The sequence below is a fragment of the Borostomias antarcticus genome (genome assembly GCF_949987555.1).
Source record: "Borostomias antarcticus genome assembly, chromosome: 19".
Taxonomy (NCBI): domain Eukaryota; kingdom Metazoa; phylum Chordata; class Actinopteri; order Stomiiformes; family Stomiidae; genus Borostomias; species Borostomias antarcticus.
This window is the reverse complement of record NC_140252.1, coordinates 18,074,578-18,092,077: the sequence shown is the minus strand read 5'-3', so window position 1 is coordinate 18,092,077 and position 17,500 is coordinate 18,074,578. Positions and strand designations below refer to the sequence as shown.

Below are 17,500 nucleotides of genomic sequence, written 5' to 3'. Positions count from 1 at the left end.
CTTCACTATCACACCCACAACACGTTAGGCACATAACATTTAAGGTGACAGACAGACAGACAGACAGACAGACAGACAGACAGACAGACAGATAGATAGATAGATAGATAGATAGATAGATAGATAGATAGATAGATAGATAGATAGATAGACAGACAGACAGACAGACAGGCATGCATAGACAGACAGACAGACAGACAGATAGATAGATAGATAGATAGATAGATAGATAGATAGATAGATAGATAGATAGATAGATAGATAGATAGATAGACAGACAGACAGGCATGCATAGACAGACAGACAGACAGACAGACAGACAGACAGACAGACAGACAGACAGACAGACAGACAGACAGAGATAGATAGAACTGCACTGCACTGCACTGCACTGCACTGCACTGCCGTCCATGGCGCTACCCTGGCCCTGTCCGCCCTGGTCTCTCACTGGCTGTTTGAAATATATTAATAATATTTAATATGATCAAATATGTTAAATATATATAGAGAAATTATTACATACTATATATATATATATATATATATATATATATAATAAATGGTCCCCAGCCTACAAGCTCCGCGGGACTTTGTCGTCCTGGCGGACCGCCTAGCCACTCCCCTCAACCTCCGGCGCTCCCGGCTCGGTCTGTTTATCAGTCTCCAGAACCGGCTCGAAGTCCAGGAGCGGCCGCAGGTCACCAGGCCAACCTCACTCCTCCCAGGTTTCCTTTACCACAGTACGGTATGAGTGTGCGTGTGTGTGTGAGATAGAGAGAGAGAGAGAGAGGCGTGTGTGTGAGTGTGATAGAGAGAGAGAGGGAGAGCGTATGTGTGTCTTCTATCCATTCATCTTCCCTCTAACCCACCACTCGCCCTCTCTCTCTCCCTCCCTCTATCCCTATCTCTCTCCCTTTCTCTCTCTCCCTCCCTTTCTCTATCTCTCCCTCCCTCTCTATCTCTCTCCCTTTCTCTCTCTCCCTCTCTCTCTCCCACTCTCTCCCTCTCTCTCTCCCTCCCTATCTCTCTCCCTTTCTCTCTCTCCCTCTCTCTCTCTCTCCCTCTCCCTCTCTCTCCCTCCCCCTCTCCTCCAGGCTGGGTGCAGAGGAGCGTGGTCTGGAGCGTTCTCTGGCGGCGTGGGGCTGTGAGGTGCACGTGTTCGACCCCGGCCTGCGCCAGCCCCACCTGCAGAGCGGCGACATGTGGCTCCACCGCCTCTCCGTGGACTGGCGTGACCCCAACCCCGCCATCCCCGCCCGGCGCCAGCACGCCAACACCAAGAAGCTGGCCGCCATCCTCAACGACTTCGGACACCGGCAGGTCAGAGAGGGGTCGGGGGACAGGAAGTGACACGGGGGGGGGGGCGAGGGAGGGTGGTTGGTGGGAGGAGGGGTTCTGGGAAACAGGGTGAAAATGATGAAATGAAATGGGGACGAGATAAACGAAACCACAGGCCCCCGGGGTGGCGCCTTCGCCTCGTCCATCACGGGCGCCATCGATCGCGCTCGGTTTCTTCGCTCACGAGCGCATAGGCCTCAAACGAACAGAACGCGTCCGCGCGAGAACCAGGGGGGGTTCGGTCCCGGAGACGAACGCGGTCCGTATACCGGATAAATAACCCGGGAAAAAGTAGCACCGGCCGGGTTATCATCCAGCTCTCCTCCTCTCTCTCTCTCTCTTTCTTTCTCTCTCTCTCTATCTCTCTCTCTCCTCCTAATGCATCCCTTCATTGTCTCAGTCCCTCGCCCCAGGCTGAGAAACTCGCTCACCCCACCGCTGTGCACTTCCTCCTGGAGACATTATCATGCCGGGCGTGAAGCTCCACCGGGTGCCAGCGGGGGCTGGTGGTGTGTGTGTGTGTGTGTGTGGATCTGCATACCTGATCAATGTGGCGTGCACACACACACATTTACAGGAATGCACACGTACACACATATAGGCAGGAATGCACACACACACACACACACACTCATGCACGCACACACACACTTGCAGAAATGCGCATGTACACACATACAGGATAGGCAGGAACGCGCACACACATAGACGGGAATGAGCACACACAGACACGCGCATACACACACGCGCACACACACACACCCACGTGCACGCGCACACACACACCCAGGTGCACACACACACACTGGCAGGAATGCGCTCATACACACATAAAGGCAGGAACACACGCACGCAAAAACACACACACAGAGACAGGAACGTGCACACACACACACACACACACACACACACACATCATGAAAGGGTCAGGGATTGTTGATGCGAGAGGACAGTAATTGCGTCACAATTCACACAGTATTGAAATGATAATGAATGAGGAGTGAAACCGGTCTGTTTGTAGTGAGAGGAAGAGGTTAGGAGGGGGCAGAACCGTTTATCTTAACACAAAACAAACTTTTTAGCCGGGCCTCGACGCAGAATATATCAACATGTTTTTGAGTCATAGCCCCTTCAGGCTTTGGCGGAGTGTTCCAGAAGGTGAGTTTACTCAACCTAATTCATCTCCTGCCACATTTTGTGGGGGGGGTACGGACCAGGCAACAGTTTAATCAGTGGAAATATAAATCGGTCTCCTAAGCTGCTCTTCTTCTCTTGGCCTTTTCTCCTGGCTTCTGTGATGGAGGAGAAGACTGACTGCTGTCTTCTAAAGGTCCAAATATGCATTTGTGTGTCTCTCTTATCGGCGCCCCTACGGTGTCACGAATGACTCAGAGCCCGTCGCCATGGGGACGAGGCCACAACACTTCACAGGACTCTCCAATCTACCGGAGAGCGATTTGTCATAGCGAACGGGAGGACGCGGGGACAAGTAAAAAAAAAAAAAAAAAAAAAAGCGCGCACACACACCTGGTGACAACAAACACACACACACACGCTGATTTTTTAAAAAGTAAACTAAAACTAAACTAAAATAGTCTTTCAGTCCTGGACCGGCTGTGGGAGGGGGGGATCCCAGGAGAGGATTCTGGGTACCCGGGCGGGCCGGAACCCGCTGATCCGTCGGAGATGTAATTCAATTCCTCTCATTAAGATCGGGGTCTCCGGGGTGGGGGGGGGGGCGTCGTTTCCCCCCTCGTCTCCGCTAATTAAAGAGCACAAAAGGCTTAATCTCCCGCCCGATGGAAATCACACATGCAGACAAATAGCTGTCTCCCTGTGGTCTGTAGAGGCTGTGAGCCGTCGCAACGTCTGCAAAACGAATTGAACAGGACTGCGCCCGATGGGGTTTAGAGACCGCAAGTGGATTACAAATTTCCCCTTTGACGCGTGCTGCAATGTGCCGTAACGCGTTCTGCAAGTCACAAATCAGCCGTTGAAAACATTTTTTTCTAGGCCGGCGTCAAGTTATTAAAATGTCCTCTCACGTCCGCAGACGTATTTGTTTACTGCGGCGTGCGACTTGTATCTAGCCTACAGTGAACTCATTAAACATTTTGCAAAGGGCTTTCGCCCTTATCTGAGTCGGTTAGTGGAAGTTAAGAGCCTGCCGCAGACATTTTGATGAACAACAATGAGTCACTCGCGGCAAAGGGAGGGAGACGAGGAGGCAGACGGTCCACTGACACGCCGCGGGCCATGCCGCCGGCCCCGGTTGGAGTGCTTACTCAACGAGTATCCGTCGACGTCGTTAGTCGAAATTGTCGCACTCTGCAGGAAACGCCGCAGGCCAAACCATCGGGGATCCGTGTCACCAAGTCAGAACTGTCGCTCCCCTCTGCAAGCCTTCTCTCCTCAGAGATAAGTGGACATCGGGCACTCAGAGGTCATCCTCTCGAGGTCGTGACCGTTGGAGAGTGGTTTTGGGAAGCGGTGCGTGTGTTTATCTCTGTTGAGGCCTAGATTTCAATATGGATGATCCTCTTGCTGAAACAGTGACTTTGGATCTGACCTTGAGAGAAGGAAGAGTAGGCCACAGCCTCAGTTGAGGCACAAAATAACAGATCTCTCTCTCTCTACCCCACTCTCCTCATCCCAATACAGACCATAAATTAGGCCAGATCACCCCTACAGACACACAAGGACGCCCACCATCTCCACCTCTCCCTCCCTTGCCCTATTTCACATTGCCCCGATATCCAAGCTACAGTATCTCTTGCTGCTTTCCATTTGGCTCGTGAAGTGTGATTCAACTTGCAGTTTTAACTGGAACACCCCTCACAACTTTTTTTCTCATCTCCTGAACTCGTAGCCTACCAGTTCTTTCCCTACCCTCAGCTAGCTCCGCAAGTCGTGAACAAGATGGCAGCCCAATGCTAAGTGAAACTTTAGTAATACTGTTTTGTTAGCATTTCTGTCTTGTGTCTAATTAAATCAGTCGTACACAAAGTATTCCCACCCCAACTGTTATCTGAGAGCATGTTCGCGATGTCCTTTGTATGCGCAAAATACCGCGTAGTGCGTTGTTATCTACTGGTTTGGCTAACGAAGCTAGCTAACATCCATCTTAGTTCCGAGCTGTGTTGTTGTCTATTGTACCACGGTTACCTCGTGGGTGAAGTCATTCTCCGTCTCTCCCACCTCCACCACTTCCCAGACAAACTGAGCGCACTATCTGTTCCCAGGTGTGCCTCTCCTCTCAACCAGCTCTAGGCCCACGCCATCTAAGCGCCGCTCCCCACTGGTCAACTGTCACTCGCGTCAATTTCCGCGTCCAATTCAAAACCAATGGTGAGCGGTTGCAGGAAGGTGGAGTCGAAGGATCTTCCGGTCGCGGGGCAACTAGAGATAATTAGCATATTTTATGCTAATTTCCGCGTAGCGATGTCCAATCAGGAGAGGGTAGGTGTGTTTCCCCCGTTTCCCCGCGCAGCTCAGATCAAAAAATGGAGGAAAGTTAGCCTAGTTAAATGCTAACCCTTCACACCCACCCAAGCAATGAAAACGCGGAGGGCACACCAACACATGTGCATTCCCCGCGAGTGACAGATGACCAGTGGGGACAGGCCCTAACTGGCGCTCCTGCTGCGCCGCAGTGCATTCTGGGATGTCTCTGGGGCTACACCGCCATATACAGACACACCAATGCCAGACTGGCGCCTCGCCAGAGTTCACAGCCCCTGCGCCCCCCCTCCCGCTGTGGCTGTTCAGACATGCTGGTAACGTGTTGGTCTTAGGGGATTCGGACAGGAAGAGGTGTGTGACGTCCCGGTGGGATGTTACACACGCACACGCACACACAGTCCCTGTGAAGTCTTCTATAGGAGGTGTTAATCCAATTAAGAGACATTCATTTCCCCCCAGGAAGTCGTACCTCGCCCCGGAGAGGAACGCGGAGAGCCAAGAGCTCTTCATTTTGGACCGCTGCTTCTTAGGGGATTGCTGCTTTAGGCCAGCTGAATTGTTCGGGGGCAGACTAACGAGGGCAGGGATTTAGTTGCGCACTAAAGAAATAACGTGTGGTGAAATGTTACGACCCTTTTATTAGTCGGATGGAGCGGCTCTGGGATTCTCTGTCAGAGGGCCAGCTGACATCTCTCTCGCTCTACTAAGTTGTCGAGCGGAGGACTGTTTTAGGATGACTCAGTGTGATAGTAGCTCATCACTTTGCTAAAAGAGCCCCTTGGAGTCAATTGGCGCTAATGTGATTGGTCTACCAAACAAATCGATGATTTGACCAATCGCAAATGGTATTGAACTTGTGTTGTTATTAAATGTAATCACAGGACCGGAGGCGGGGGGGTTCTTTATTCGGCCACACAGTGACACACACACACACACACACACACACACACACACACACACACACACACACACAGTGAGCGGAGACACGGCACACAGTACACACATTAAATTGTCGGGGGTCGTCGGTGGAAATTGTTCCCTGCATTTCTCCCATCCAAGCCGTCCTCCTCCAGGGGCAGCCAGGAGCAGTGGGCAGCCTTGTCAGTGGCGCCCAGGGACCACGTCCAAGTGCCCAGTCCAGGTCTTGGTCAGGGAACGGACTGAAGAGCACCTGTTCTTCTGCATGTTTTTCATACAGGGCTCATTGGGAGGAACGTCATATGCTATGATATTTTATAGATACACTATATTTCCAAAAGTATTCACTCACCCATCCAACAGATGACAGAGCGGGGTCAGCGGATGCTGAGGCGCATAGTGCGCAGAGGTCACCAACTTTCTGCAGAGTCAATCGCTACAGACCTCCAAACTTCATATGGCCTTCAGATAAGCTCAAGAACAGTGCATAGAGAGCTTAATGGAATGGGTTTCCATGGCCAAGCAGCTGCATCCAAGCCATACATCACCAAGTGCAATGCAAAGCTGCAATGTGCCGTAACTCGTTCTGCAAGTCACAAATCAGCCGTTGAAAACATTTTTTTCTACGCCAGCGTCAAGTTATTAAAATGTCCTCTCACGTCCGCAGACGTATTTGTTCGGATGCAGTGGACTCTAGAGCAGTGGAGACGCTTTCTCTGGAGTGATGAATCAAGCTTCTCCATCTGGCAATCTGATGGATGAGTCTGGGTTTGGCGGTTGCCAGGAGAACGGTACTTGTCTGACTGCATTGTGCCAAGTGTTAAGTTTGGTGGAGGGGGGATTATGGTGTGGGGTGTTTTTCAAGAGCTGGGCTCAGCCCCTTAGTTCCAGTGAAAGGAACTCTGAATGCTTCAGCATACCAAGTGTTTCTGGACAATTCCATGCTCCCAACTTTGTGGGAACAGTTTGGGGATGGCCCCTTCCTGTTCCAACATGACTGCGCACCAGTGCACAAAGCAAGGTCCATAAAGACATGGATGAGCGAGTTTGGTGTGGAAGAACTTGACTGGCCTGCACAGAGTCCTGACCTCAACCCGATAGAACACCTTTGGGATGAATTAGAGCGGAGACTGCGAGCCAGGCCTTCTCGTCCAACATCAGTGTCTGACCTCACAAATGCGCTTCTGGAAGAAAATGGTCAAAAATTCCCATAAACACTCCTAAACCTTGTGGAAAGCCTTCCCAGAGGAGTTGAAGCTGTTATAGCTGCAAAGGGTGGACTGATGTCATATTAAACCCTATGGATTAAGAATGGGATGTCACTTAAGTTCATATGCATGTAAAGGCAGATGAGCGAATACTTTTGGCAATATAGTGTAAGTGTCACCAGTGACTTGGCAATTTATCTTGATTTGCTATTATATGTTGTATCTTATGATATGTTACAGTACATGTCACCAGTATAAGATATGTTATAGACACAGTAGCCTATATCACTGGTGACTACAATCATCCAACATGGTGGAAGAAAGTTATAGGACCACCAGGCGCCAAACCCCACACTTCCACTAATGAGGCTTTTAAACACTCGTAGGGTCAAAAGTTTATGTCTTCAACATTCCTAACGGCTTTAAGTAGCTGCCTCCGGGCCTAATAGGCCGAGTCCTGCCAAGTTTCTAGACTCACTGAGTTTAATTCCACATGGATTCCTCCTCCGGGGCATTATTAAGATTCAAATACTTACTTATTCATCACACTTTTCCTCCCACGGACCTCTCTACACCTCCGCCGTCAGCCCTTTCTCACCCCTCCTTCTCGGTCGCTAGCGTTCCCTTCCCTCCTCTCCTCCCTCGGAGTCTGTGATGCTCATGTTATTCTATGAAGGAAATGAAAGACACGCACATCCAAAATAACCTGTTTAGGTGGGTGCTGGATCCAGGGGCATAAGCCGTAAGTAGATAAAGGGAAAACAAATAAAAAATAAAGGGTCCGCACACCACAGACAGCTCCCGTTTGGCAGTTTATTGTTGCACCGTGACGTTTCGGTCATGTTATTCTAACCTCATCCCGTCGCGTCTCTCCGCGTTTCTGACTTTTATGTCTCTCTGTCGCGAGAACCGCTGACTCAGGCAGGTGGCCAGGCTGCAGGCAGACATACGGGAAGCAGAGTGGATGGTTCCGGAGAAACGTGGGCTGCGTCGCATACTTCGACTTTTTAGTTACTACCAGTATGTACTACAGCTGCCCCTAGAAAGTACGTAGTTTGCACGTAGTATGCATACAATTGGGACTTACCACTTTGTCATAACATTGCGCCTTGAAATTAACCCACGTGTCACAGTCCGTAAAGCGACATTCGTCCACAGCTGACGCGACTCGCACGTGACGTAATTTCCGCTGTGCAATGGATTGTGGGTCCGAAAATCGAGTAAAGTCTGCTGGCTTGCATAACTGCAAAATACGGCGATATAGTAGGACATCCTGGTATTTTTGCCGTACTGCATGTGGCATACTATGTATTCGGACATATTACCACCTTTTTGGGCATACTTTACAGTATGGGAGTATGTCAATGTCATTTTATTTATATAGCACCATTCATACACATCAATGTAGCACATAGTGCTTTACATAAAAGGAGAAGGATACAAACATAAATCATACAAACACAATGAGAGCAGATTTAAAAGAAACAATGAAGTATGTGATTTGGAACGCAGCCCAGCTGGTCTCGATACTAATACCTCTCTCTCTCTCTGTCTCTCTCCAGGTGGACGTGCTGAAGGCTGACATGGAGAGCGCCGAGTGGAAGATCCTGGAGAACATGGTCCTGGAGGGCGTCCTGGGCTCGGTGGGCCAGCTCCTGCTGGAGCTCCACCTCCACTGGGCGGGCTTCGAGGTGGGCGGGGACGAGCCCTCCGTGGTGCGCTACTGGTTCAGCCTGCTGAGGGAGCTGGAGCGCGCCCACTTCCGCCTCTTCCGTAGCCACAGCGACCCCGCCAGGCCACGCCTCTTCCTGCACCGGAACGTCCTCAACGCCAGCAGCGCCTACACGCTAGGCTGGGTGAACACGCAGTGGCGGCCGTGACGCTCAACGCTGGACTCTCTCATTCCCTCCGGCCAATGAGAGTTGGGAAGCATTGATATGTTCTGATGCATCCTGGGAAATGTTCTTTGGCAGTAGATGGAACAATAAACAGGTCGTCCATTCCCGCGGGGCCCTCTGTTGGATATTACTGACCAAAGCCTCAGGATTCAGGATATTACTGACCAAAGCCTCTGGATTCAGGCTGACTGACTGAAAGTCTTAAGCCAGTGACCTGTGTGTGACATGTAAACACGACCCTATGAAGCTAGCTCAACATCAAGCGATGGTTCACCTCCCCTTGAGCTTCACCTCCCCTTGACCTATACCCCCCCCCACCCCCACCCCTTCCCCCATGTCTTAAGTGACCTAGGACAGGATGAGTGGGAGGGTTGGGATACAGTCCCTGTCATGTCCTTATCTGGGCCCTGCTCTCATTGGACTGTGTGTGTGTGTGTGTGTGTGTGTGTGTGTGTAGACGTCCGTTATGCCTGCACGACGTGAACAACACCTATCTATCGGATCTCCTCCATCTACACATTTTCCTATCCTCATCTTACCCCTTCTTAACCTCTCCCTCCCTCCATCCCTCTCTCCCTCCCTCTCTCTCCCTCCATCTCTCCCCCCCCCCCCCTTCCTCCATCTCTCTCTAAATCCCTCCCCCCCCCCCCTCCATATCTCTCTCCTTCTGGGTGTTTGAGATACATGACTCGCTCTGCCTGGTTCTGCAGTGCGGGGCTGCTGATCTCTCCCTGATCCCACCATCTGAGCTCTCTCAGGGGAGGAGGGGGAGACAGGAACCCACAGCCGGGAGGCACACGGGGGTGAGAGGTGAGAGGAGAGAGACATGCCTGTTTGGTCTGTGGCAGCCGGGAGGTGACTCTACTGGCTGGGGATTGGGGGGGTGGGGTTGTGATTGAAGGGGGAGGCGCCTGCCCAGGGGGCGGACCAGAGAAGCAGCCAGGAAGACAGACGGACTGATGGACACAGTCGGACGGCGCCTGGGAAAAGACCGTCTACCATGACAATGGCCCTGGGATGAGAGGGCCAGAGATGGGAACTATCTACATAGGTCGTAGACGACACCTCTCAATATGAAGAATGTGCATTGTGTATGATTTTGTAGTGAGGTTCTATATGTTATAATGTAAACAGGGTACCCTAATATGGAGGATAAGTAACTAAAAAAACATTAAAATGTTGGGAGACAATTATAATAGATTCCCTTTTCCTACTTGACAGTGTGGAGCTCGAACAGCAATTAAATCAGCTGCCTCCTCCTTAGGCAATAAGGAATTTCCCATTCCAAAAATAGGGATATTGTGATATTGTGATAAAGTCCATCCAGGCAGCACAAGGACTCATGTGGTTTCCTGCTCTTAGCCTTCACCTCTCTCTGTTATGAATCGTCTCCTCTGTTCTCCGAAAGCTCTCCAAAAACAGTAAATTAATTACAAAATCAATCGATGCGTTCTGAAAACTCCAAACATTTGAAAATCCCCCAAATCCTATGAAGTTGTAGTAGACTAGAAGACAGTTTGCTTTCAGAGAGGGGTTTGATGTGGCGATGTCCTTAGTTCTAGTTTTTTTTTCAGTGGAGTGAATGGTAGAAAGCCAGCGCTGCGATTTAATAATTAATGACAAGCGATGGAACTCTCTCTGGGGGCTTGAGATCAGAAGCGAGAAAGAAATTCATTGACAGGCAAAATGTACAAAACTTTTTATTTCTCACAAAGGGACAGTCATACATGTAAAAAAAAATCAAGGAACCGATTGTTTTTTACCAGGCTTTAAAAAAATTGTTTGCGTGGAAACTGACACTGATTAAAACAGAAAAAAGACAAAATAAAAACATCAAACTGAATGTGTCAATGTAAGATATTACTGATACACTGTTGCTCTGTGTGCGCGCGCGTGTGTGTGTGTATGTGTGTGTGTGCGCGTGTTCCATTTCAATATACATCAATGCACCACATCACCTCTGCTTGAGACGGGGGTGATAAAATACAACACTACATCAGGACTGGATACCAGCCCCTACCGCTTAGCGCCCGGCGATACAAAACATCTACAGGCTCCACCTCCTTTCCTCTCCTCCTCAGAGAGGATAACCTCCCCTCCCCAACGGGAAAACCTCCTTTCTTTACCTTTGTCCAATGAGAGCGCTACCCACCCGTCCACCCCCGACGCAAAAAGCAGTTGTGGTCCTCCGCCGCCCCCCCCCCTCACCTCGAGGAAGCGGGGGTCTAGTCCCAGAGTTTGATCTGGCCGTCCCAGCCGCAGGTGATGACCTTGGAGGTCTCGTGGGGGTGCCACAGGGCGCTGATGCACACCTTGTCGTGGGCCTTGATGCGGTGGTACAGCTTGGTGGTCTTCCAGTCCCAGATGTTCAGCTTTCCGTCGGCGTCGCCGGACACCACGTAACTACAAAGGGGAGAGGGAGGGGGGGAGAGGGAGGGAGAAACAGAGAGAGAGAGAGAGAGAGAGAGAGAGAGAGAGAGAGAGAGAGAGAGAGAGAGAGGATGAAACAGAATGAGGAAGAGAGGTTAGGCTCCCTGCTAAATATTCGCTCTGGTTTCATTACCCCCTGGGAACGGTGTAAATTTGGGTCTTGCCTCTTATGGTTGTTGCCATAGTTACTAAAGGAAAGCTCTGACACCTTTGGACCGGGGCTGGGTGATAGGACACGGGGGGAGGGGGGGGTCTGTGGGCGGGGGGCCAGGAGGTCTTAATCGGGGCGTCTAAAAGAGGACGTGAGGCTGGATTCGCTGGCTCTCCTGGAAGAACTGAGCGTGTTCAACGCTGAGGGCCACGGCCTGCTTCCTGGCCCCGATGGAAGGAGGGATGTTAGAGGAGGAGAGGAGCGAACGAGGGGAGAGAGAGGAGAGGAAAGGACCGCTCTCTCCTCACTCAACGTTGTCGAGTCACGCTTTAGCGTTCGACTGAACCTTTGACAGATCTCTAGTTTTTTTCCCTCAGCTCCTCTCTCTCCTGGCCGCCGTCCCAGAATGCACAGAGGCCCGCCGGGCGCTGCACACCACAACCACCCACCTCATGTCTGGAGAGAAGTCTACTTGGCAGGCGTAGCCCGCCACCATGTGACCCTTGAAGATCTTCTTCTTGTTGAGGCGGAAGCGGTTCTGGGCTCCGAAGATCAGGATCTGGTTGTCCATGGACTGACAGGCCAGCCACTTACCTGGGGGAGACACACCAGAACAGCATGGGAGAGAGACCAGGAGAGAGGAGACAACGCAGGAGGACACACCAGGAGAACAGCATGGGAGAGACACCAGGAGACAGCACAGGGAGACAACGTAGGAGGAGACACCAGAACAGCATGGGAGAGAGACACCAGGAGACAGCACAGGGAGACAACGTAGGAGGAGACACCAGAACAGCATGGGAGAGAGACACCAGGAGACAGCACAGGGAGACAACGTAGGAGGAGACACCAGCAGACAGCAGGGGAGACAACGTAGGAGGAGACACCAGGAGACAGCAGGGGAGACAACGTAGGAGGAGACACCAGGAGACAGCAGGGGAGACAACGTAGGAGGAGACACCAGAACAGCATGGGAGAGACACCAGGAGACAGGAGACAACGTAGGAGGAGACACCAGAACAGCATGGGAGAGACACCAGGAGACAGCACAGGGAGACAACGCAGGAGGAGACACCAGCAAACAACATGGAGACAACATAGTATAATAGAATATAGTAACCCTATAGTATAATAGAATGATTATATATAGTAGTAATATGGCGATACAGAATAACTGAAAAACTGAAAACTCCCTCACACTGTCCGTTACACTGAAATAGTTTAATTCAACTTTTCGGTCCGTAGACCCTTATCTGAAGGCCGGAGAAAGCACTGGAGAAACCCAGCATGGCCTCTACAGGTGGGCCTCTACAGGTGGGCCTCTACAGGTGGGCCTCTACAGGTGGGCCTCTACAGGTGGGCCTCTACAGGTGGGCCTCTACACGTGGGCCTCTACACGTGGGCCTCTACACGTGGGCCTCTACACGTGGGCCTCTACACGTGGGCCTCTACACGTGGGCCTCTACACGTGGGCCTCTACACGTGGGCCTCTACACGGAGGGAGAGAGAGAGAAGGAGGGCGAGAACGAGAGAGAGGGAGAGAGGAGGGAGAGAAAGAGAGAGAGGGAGAGAATGAGGGAGGGAGAGAGACGGAGGGAGAGAATGAGAGAGAGGGAGAGAAAGAGGGAGGGAGAGAATGAGAGGGAGGGAGAGAGACGGAGGGAGAGAAAGAGAGAGGGAGAGAATGAGAGGGAGGGAGAGAAGGAGGGAGAGAACGAGAGAGAGGGAGAGAAAGAGAGGGAGGGAGAGAAAGAGAGGGAGGGAGAGAATGAGAGGGAGGGAGAGAGAAGGAGAGAGGGAGTGAGGGAAGGAAGGAGGAAGGGACAAAAGGAATATAAAGCTATATGTGAGAATATGCGGGGTCTGTTAACGTGTGTGTGTGTGTGCGTTAACGTGTGTGTGTGTGTGCGTTAACGTGTGTGTGTGTGTGCGTTAACGTGTGTGTGCGTTAACGTGTGTGTGTGCATTAACGTGCGTGTGCGTGCGTTAACGTGTGTGTGTGCGTGTGCATCAAACCACAACTGAACACTCACCATTAGGGGAGAGCGTGACGGCCGGCATTGAGTGCATGCTGGGCTCCGCGATGTACTTGAAGTCCACAGGAATGTCCCTACACACACACACACACACACACACACACACACACACACACACACACACACACACACACACACACACGGTTTACGTTAGCCAGGGTTCGCGGTTGATTTACGGTCAGCGTGGCCCACCGCAGGTTCGAAGGTCACCTTAATACACACACGGCTCTTAAGCGGGACCCCCCAGCAGGGGGGGGGGGGGGCAGGGCTGTTCTATAGCCCCCCAGAGCCAGTCAGCGTTACACCTCAGTGAAGATCAAGCCTCGTGACACCAGCCTGATGTCACCAGCTCACTCAACTCGCAAATTAGTTTGGACACTTGGACGCCCTCGACGGAGAACATTTTGGGCCCGATCGGGAAACGATCTTGCCGATCAGCGTTGGTTCTGAGGAATTTGAAACGCAAACGGCTACGCTGGGCGGGTTTGTGACAGCGAGGCGCGGTCGAAGTTGGCGCGTGATAAGATTTTTTTTCACATGGTTCATCCAATCACCTGCCAAGTAGTTTTGAAAGTGCCTGCCCTTTTCCAAACAGTTTCCAATAGAGGGTTCCCCAGAGGGTAACATTCTGTCGTGTTGGGTTAAAATGAAGGGTACTGTATGATCAAATCACAACACAAATTTAGTCAAATTGTATTTGTATAGCTCATTTCACACACGGAGGCAACACAATGCGCTGGTATCTAAACTATGTTTGTTTTTCAAACCCTGCCAAAAACCTTCTCTCCCTCTAACCCTCCATCTCCCTCTCTCTGTCTAACCCTCCATCCCTCTCTCTCCATCCCTCTCTCTCTCTCTCTCTAACCCTCCCTCTCTCTCATGTTTTTCTCTCTCTAACCCTCCCACCCTCTCTCTCCCTCTCTCTCTCTCCATTCCACTTATCTGTGTTTGGGAGGTCTGCTCAACATCATCCAGCTGTACAGTGTGTGTGTGTGTGTGTGTGTGTGTGTGTGTGAGAGAGAGAGAGAAAGAGAGAGAGAAAGAGAAAGAGAGGGGGCAGAAACACCAGTGTGTGGCTGTGTGTGTGTGACAAGAGCACTTGAAGTTGGAACGTGATATTTTTTCAGATTGTTGTTCAGATGACTCACTCAGTCACCTGCCAAGTGGTTTTGAAAGTGCTGCTCTTCCCCAAACCGTTTCCAAAGTCGAGCTCCCGGCTGGTTAAGCGAAGCGAAGCATCTGGCGTGTCATGCTAAAGCGAAGGCTACGATCAAATCGGATTTATTCATCATTTTATTTGCGTAGCGCCTTTCACACACGGAGGCAACACAATGCGCTGGTATCTAAACCATGTTTGTTTTTCAAACCCTGCCAAAAACCTTCCATCCCTCTTACCCTCCATCTCCCTCTCTCTCTGTCTAACCCTCCATCCCTCTCTCTCACACACTCTCTCTCTCCCTCAAGCCCTCTCCCTCCCTCTCTCGTTTCTCTCTCTCTCGTTTTTGTCTCTCTCTCTCTCCCTCTCTCGTTTCTCTGTCTCTCTCTCCCTCTCTCGTTTCTCTCTCTTCGTTTCTCTCTCTCCCTCTCCCTCTCTCCCTCTCTCTCTCCATTCCACTTATCTGTGTTTGGGAGGTCTGCTCAACATCATCCAGCTGTACAGTGTGTGTGTGTGTGTGTGTGTGTGTGTGTGTGTGTGTGTGTGTGTGTGTGTGTGAGAGAGAGAGAGAGAGAGAGATGGGCAGATGTAACACCAGTGTGTGTGACAAGAGACGACGATCTGTGTGACAGGGTGCAGATTGCTGTATGATTGCGCCTAATGTCTTTGCGTGACGTGCATGCGCGTGTTTGTGTGTGTGTGCGTCCGTGTGTGTGTGCGTCCGTGTGTCTGTGTGCGTCCGTGTGTGTGTGTGTGTGCATCCGTGTGTGTGTGTGCGTCCGTGTGTGTGTGTGCGTCCGTGTGTGTGTGCGTCCGTGCGTCCTTGTGTGTGTGCGTCCGTGTGTGTGTGTGTGCGTCCGTGTGTGTGTGTGTGTGCGCGCACGTGTGAAATCGCTGGTACTCCTCGTTCTTCTTCTCCCTGACTCGGTGGGAGTCTGTGTGGAATGAGGCCATCTCTCTCTCTCCACTCTCCCTCCCTCCCTCCCTCCCTCTCCACCTGCTCTATCCTTCTCTCCACTCCATCCCTCCGCCCCTCTCTCTCTCCCTCCCTCTCTCCATCTTCCACTCAGAAACCCAGCTGGCCTGCTCGAGGGAACGAACTGCGCAGAGCTATCACAGACAGTACGCCATCTCCTGTCTCCACACAGCACCAAACACGGGCCTTTGGCGATAACGACACACACACACACACACACACACACACACACACACACACACACACACACACACACACACACAGTCGGTTAGAAGTCCTTAACGGGCCCCCCCCCCTAGCCCGAACAGTGGCCGACGTCGGACGGACGCCAGCCAAGCCAAACACTGTGAACCCCCACTGGAGCCCAAACAGAACATCGAATCTCCCCGGCTCTGGAGCTCCGGAAATAAACCCCATCTGAAACAGGCTATTAGGAGCTGAGAGAGGGAGGGAGGGAGGGAAAGAGGGAGGGAGGGAGAGAGAGAGAGAGAGAGAGAGAGAGAGAGAGAGAAAGAGAGAGAGAGAGAAGGAGAGAAGAGAGAGAGAAGGAGAGAAGAACGAGGAGGACAGGAATAGAACAGGAGGTTTGGGGGAGGGGGGAAGGAGCCGGTGTTCTGTTTAACTGTTCTGTTCACCAGAGCTGGATAACCTGGGTTAAAGCCGGGCCAGACCCTGGTCTATCATCTAGACTAGGATAACCTGGGTTAAAGACGGGCCAGACCCTGGTCTATCATCTAGACTAGGATAACCTGGGTTAAAACCGGGCCAAACCCTGGTCTATCATCTAGACTAGGATAACCTGGGTTAAAGCCAGGCCAGACCCTGGTCTATCATCTACACTAGGGCCTGATCCTCCCCCACAAGCCTGTGGCTAAGAAAAGAGGCGTGAGTAACAGATACTCTATCATACGACAGTTATATTCGACATATTCTATCTCCAGCGACAGGCCCCACCCCCCCGGGTGGAGAACGGACCGGTTCTTACGCTGCTTCACGCCAGCTGCCATCAAACTGTACAAGGACCGCTCCCTTTGACTGATGCTGCCGTCGCCGTACAGTATGTCTGCCCTGACACCCTCCACTTGCGCTTTCTAAAACTGACTGATGTCGTCATGCATATTTTACTATTTCAGATTCATAATTTACAATTTATTATAGCACAGATAGTTTTAGAGGATTGAAACGCTTATTATTGTGTTTATTTGATTATATATATAGATATATAGAAATATATATCCTATGGTTCTTGTACTCTTTCCTACCTGTGCTGTGACAATGAAACTTCCCCACCTAGGGATAAATAAAGCTTTCTTCCTTCCCTCGTCTATCCCTTTCTTTACTTCTCTGCCCTCATTCTCTCTCTCCATCCATCTTTCCTTTCACTGAAATGCTCCAACAAGCAGTTCTCTCTCTTTCTACTCCTCTAACCCACCATCTCCATCCTTTCTCTCTCCTCCTTGCTTCTCTCTCTTTCTATGTTAATGGTGTCTCTGTAATGAAGACGCAATAACAGAGCTGGCACAGAGCAGTTCACCTTTACACCTTTACACACACACACACACACACCTGTCACTTGATAAACCTCAGCTGAGAGGCTCCAGTAAAACTAGGTGTGTGTGTGTGTGTGTGTGTGTGTGTGTGTGTCTGCTATGCCTGCATGATGTGTGAACAACACCGTGTCTATCGGCTCTCCTCCATCACGTTTCCCGCTATCCTCATCTTACCCCTTCTTAACCTCTCCCTCCCTCCCTTCCTCCATCCCTCCCTCCATCCCTTCCTCCCTCCCTCTCTCTCCCTCCATCCCTTCCTCTCTCTCCATCCCTCCATCCCTTCCTCCCTCCCTCCATCTCTCTTCCTCCATCCATCTCTCTCTTCCTCCCTCCATCCCTCCCTCCAATCTCTCTCCCTCCCTCCATACCTCCATCTC

At 51.2% G+C, this 17,500-nt stretch overlaps 2 protein-coding genes across 2 annotated transcripts in view; one reads left to right on the top strand and one right to left on the bottom strand.

Moving 5' to 3' along the window:
- mettl24 (methyltransferase like 24) overlaps nucleotides 1–9,343 on the top strand; it is a gene marked incomplete at its 5' end in the record, with an annotated part of 43,245 nt that extends 33,902 nt beyond the window's left edge. Inside the window, 2 exons of the mRNA XM_084454052.1 lie at nucleotides 1,095–1,320; nucleotides 8,489–9,343. Coding sequence (XP_084310178.1) covers nucleotides 1,095–1,320; nucleotides 8,489–8,806 — 544 coding nt within the window. The 3' untranslated portion in view covers nucleotides 8,807–9,343. The remainder of the gene's footprint in view (nucleotides 1–1,094; nucleotides 1,321–8,488) is intronic.
- Nucleotides 9,344–10,517: 1,174 nt separating this feature from the next.
- The window catches only part of cdc40 (cell division cycle 40 homolog), a gene marked incomplete at its 5' end in the record, with an annotated part of 21,887 nt that continues 14,904 nt past the window's right edge, over nucleotides 10,518–17,500 (bottom strand). Inside the window, 3 exons of the mRNA XM_084453500.1 lie at nucleotides 10,518–11,227; nucleotides 11,855–11,999; nucleotides 13,439–13,515. Coding sequence (XP_084309626.1) covers nucleotides 11,050–11,227; nucleotides 11,855–11,999; nucleotides 13,439–13,515 — 400 coding nt within the window. The 3' untranslated portion in view covers nucleotides 10,518–11,049. The remainder of the gene's footprint in view (nucleotides 11,228–11,854; nucleotides 12,000–13,438; nucleotides 13,516–17,500) is intronic.